This window comes from Hordeum vulgare, chromosome 6H (genome assembly GCF_904849725.1).
Source record: "Hordeum vulgare subsp. vulgare chromosome 6H, MorexV3_pseudomolecules_assembly, whole genome shotgun sequence".
Lineage (NCBI taxonomy): Eukaryota > Viridiplantae > Streptophyta > Magnoliopsida > Poales > Poaceae > Hordeum > Hordeum vulgare.
The window spans coordinates 470,263,500-470,267,900 of NC_058523.1; the positions used below are offsets into that span (position 1 = coordinate 470,263,500).

General features: G+C 52.8%; 1 protein-coding gene across 1 annotated transcript; it reads right to left on the reverse strand.

Moving 5' to 3' along the window:
• Nucleotides 1–774: 774 nt before the first annotated feature.
• Nucleotides 775–1,838, reverse strand: LOC123401025. Its single transcript, XM_045094740.1, has one exon. It carries the CDS (start codon nt 1,425–1,427, stop codon nt 1,023–1,025), a length of 405 nt encoding a protein of 134 aa, XP_044950675.1. The 5' UTR covers nt 1,428–1,838; the 3' UTR covers nt 775–1,022.
• Nucleotides 1,839–4,401: the final 2,563 nt, after the last annotated feature.

Below are 4,401 nucleotides of genomic sequence, written 5' to 3' on the forward strand. Positions count from 1 at the left end.
TCCACAAATGAAAATTGAGGTAGTGACATCCAGGGGGCATGGGAGGGGATTTGTAGCACACATGGATGTGGGCATACATCCCTATATTTCTTTTGGCTTTTTTTTTTATATCTTTTGAACCAAAATTCAAAACTAACTTTCCTTTGCATATCCGTGTTCCTGATGAGAACTTGGTACGAGAAAACGATAAACACTTAAAACTTGGTATCAGCACACAACGAAAACATAGGTTTTGAAACCTAAAACCTTTTGTGGTCCCGTGCGGCATCCAATGACTTTGTGAATCACGAAACAATCGAGCTGCGGATAGGGCTGGACAGATGTGTGCCCTCCCACCTGCCTGCCTCTACAAGTTTAGGACAGCAATAGTGGTTAGAAGAATGTGTACTAGGAATCTAGCATTTTTAGAGATACAATTTGCAACCGATGATGAAAGAACATGTACTCTAAAAATTCAAGAACATGTATTTCTGAGTGAAAATACAATCACAAGTGATGAAAGCAAAACTGCAAAAGATTAGTGCCAACTTCCGAAGAACCAAAGAACCAAGGAGCAAGTTAATCTTCACTAAAGGGTGTGGCTAGGCCTGAGTCAACTAGACTTAAAAGTCTTTAGTAATCAACTGACATAATACTCCCTCTGTCTCAAAATAATTGTCTAAACTTTGTACTAGGGTTAGTATAAAATTGTACTAAGTTTAAAACATTTATTTTGAGACGGAGGGAGTATATACTAAGATTTAACACGATCTTTTTTGTAAGATCTTATGAATATAGCATCGACTGAGATTTATCATTTCATTAAAAGCTTGTTTTACACGGTGTCACGGTGCTCACTGGCTAGTCGCTACGCACGCCACAAGCAGAGGTTTCTCCTTTCTCGAGAGGAGACGAGCGAAGGAAAAAAAAACAGAGCGGCAAGAGAACCATGTACAGCAAGCAGTGAGGCAGAGGCCAGAGGTAGGCATGGGCGGATCATGGCTAAGCCGCCGCGATCACGGCGGGCGTGGGGAGGGAGGCGATCAGGCGTTGGCGGCGAGCTTGAGGGAGGCCGGCAGCGGGCTCCGCACGGGCGTGCGCGGCGTGGGCGGTGCCCCGAGCCGGCGGCCCTCGGCGTCGTAGTAGATGGCCCCGGAGAACTCGAGCGGCTGGCACCGCTCGCCCATGAGTATCTCCTTCCTCCACACCCCGTCCCCCGCCTCCGCGCCCCACTCCTCCGCCGCCGCCGGCTCCTTGCTCCTCTTGGACGAGGACGACGGCGTCGCCGGCCACGACAGCGCCCTCCTGGCCTTGCCCCCGGCCGCCCCGAGGAACGGCACGACGGCGCGCGACGGGCGGCGCACGTGCATCCGCCTCGCCGCCCGCGACAGCCGCCGCGCACACCTGCCCACCAGCTCCGCCACCGCTTGCGCCAGGCTCACTCCCATGGTGGACGGCTAGACCTCCCAGCTCCTCTTTCCTCCTCCTCGCCGGCTCTTTCCGCTCCGCCGTCGGCTTTGGCTCCTCTCGTCTCGTGGTGCGCCTCGCTCTGCCGTCGATCGTGCGTCGCCGTTCCGCGGGTATTTGTAGAGCCCCGGCGCGCCACGAGCCGGTCGGGGCTCGGGACGGTTCGGCTAGTTATAATGAACTACCACGTACTGTACTTAGCTAATTAATCATTATGTCAGTCTAGTAAGACTCGCTGATCTGACCATGATTAGATTAGATTAGGTCGCTGGATTTGATTACTAGCTCTTGTCCGCTATATAATTAAGATTAAGATCGTCGGTCGCATTGTAGGTATTTGCGGCTACAAGTCACGTACCACACGTACCAGTGGGCGGACGGCAGAATTACATGTCTATCAGTATCATGGGTGGCCGCACGGCGAGGTCGTACGTACTAGGTGCTGTTGGCAGTTGAATTAAATTAAGCCTAATTGCATGACTTTGCCGGTTTGGAAATTGATGGTCGGAATTGAGAAAGCGATAAGCCTTGCCGATCTCGTTGGCTACTCGGAGGTGATTTGGTGTTGAAGTGTATGCTGTATTACGTCTTGCCTGATCTGATCTCCCATTGTAAATCTGCAGTAAATATCCCTGCTAGTACGCAGCTGAATACGCCATACCCAAAGCGAGTCAACTCTATGTGGAGTCTGTCGAGTCAAATCATGGGGCAAATATACAACTCACTCACGCCCTAGTATTTATTTTCCTATATGCACTACCATGGGTCGCATGCGCATGGATCGATCATGCATGAATGATGCAGCCAAAGATCGCTGAGATGGTGGTATTTCCCGCACGTCATGATCACGTGCCCGCGCACACACGACGCAGGGCAGCCGACCATCACGTACTACGAGGCAGGAGCTCGCGCGTCAACGCGTGTCGGTGCTGCGCGATAAGATCGACCTACCGGCGACGACGATCCCACGTACGGTACGATCTTGCCTGGTTGCATGCCATTGCTATGGATATGATATGATCTAGTGCTACCTGTGGAGAGTGTGCCTGTACGCTTCACACTTGGCGACTACCACTTGTCCACATGCGTTGCGCGTGCATCTTCTTCGGGTGACACATAGCCGGGGCGGAAAGCATGTCCCGAGTGGAGCGATCAAGGCTCGATCTGGGTTGCGCTGCGAGTGCGCCACATAGCTGGGGGGCACGAATGCTCGTCGTTTGCTGTCCACTTCCGGCGCCAAAACGGCTGGCTGGCGAGCGAGCTTCGTGATGCTGACGACGTGGTGGGAGAATGGGCGTCTAGCCCACTGACTCATGAGCTTGTCGCAAATTAACTCGTCACCTTTTTTTAGGAGAAACAAACAAACATACATACACTTGTCTCGTTTCGTGTCACGCCCTTCTCGGTCCGGCTGGCTGAAACTAGCCGATGAAGTGCGAGCGTCCTAGTACGTACTACGAGGCACAACAAAAGCCATAGTAAGAGCACCTACAGTCCGACTTGACAAATCCTATCATTTAAATATCCGCGGACGCGTTTATGAACATTGATCGATCATGCTTTAAATAAAATATTTTAAATTAAAAACCTTGAATTCATATTATTACAAGCAACGCTCGTCCAACTCCGTTGCGTCCATGTCCGACGACCGGCGGCGTCCCTAATAGTGTCGGTCCGGTCGCCGGCGAGGTAAAGTAGGACATAGGACACTAGTCGGTTCACGGGAGTCAAACTCCCGCCGTCCCTAATAGTGTCGGCCCGGTCACCGACGAGGTAGAGTAGGACATAGGACACTAGTCGGTTCACGGGAGTCGAACTCCCGCCGTCCCTAATAGTCTCGGTCCTCGTCGGAGCTCGTGACCAGGACGGTGCCGATAGACGTCAGGTCGATGTGAGATCCTTCATGGGAGGAGATGATGTTGACCACTACGTGGTTGCGGTGCCCGCATCCGTGCATTATACGAGGCGCCAGGGAGTGTGACTCTGCTTCTTCAACATCCACCGCCACCAGGGCCTTCACCGCCTCCCGCGCCCGCTGCCTCGCATGGTGGACACACCACAACATGTTAGCGTCCGAGGACGCCCAAGGTGCGTCCTCGGCGCGTCAACGGAGGAGTTGCGCGCCCGCCACGATGTTTGCAGACGCTAGACGGACCGCATCGCCTCCGGATGCACACATCGGCTGTACCGACAGAATGGATTCCCGGCGTTGCGAGTCGGAGTGCTGTCGGAGGACAGTTGCCTCCCGAGAGCGGCGGAGCGCAAGCCGGACATCCATCTCCTCCTCGGGGCCGTTTGGGATGAGCTCGTGGTCGATGGATCTGGAGGTGAAGGACTCGAATCCGATGCCAGCCATGCCGGAGAAGGACGAACATCGCCAGAGATGAGCTTGGGCGGAGGATGAGAGTGAAGTGAAGTGTCTATGATTTGGTCCGATGAGCGGATGAGGACGCATATATGTGGAATCGATGCTGACTGGTGTAGGCCAAGCGGGCATGTCCGAGCACGTCCAAACACCTTATGTCCACTCTATATCTAAACTGGATATGAAGGATGCCAGTTAATCCGCACGTTTGAGCCCGATTTGAATGGTTCGATTGGATCAAAATTTCATAACTAGTAATAACTGGACGTGGACATCTGAGAGGTAAGAGTAGTCCGAGTGTAGATGTAGATGCTCTTCGGCCCGGTTCCACGCGCACGATAGGCCCCGAAACCGAAAGGCGTCGTTGCTTCACCCACAGTGATCGTGCCAGGGGTGGAAACAGGGGGACGAGCAGGGGCCTGACGCCACCTAACGATCGATAAAACCTGAAGTACATATTATATATTTGACTCATATGAGCTAGTACATATGTACTTGCTTCCCCCTATCAGCGGTTATATTAAAATCCTGGCTCCGTCACTGGATCGTGCATCACACTTATGGATGATGATGCACCCTTTAGCTAGCTA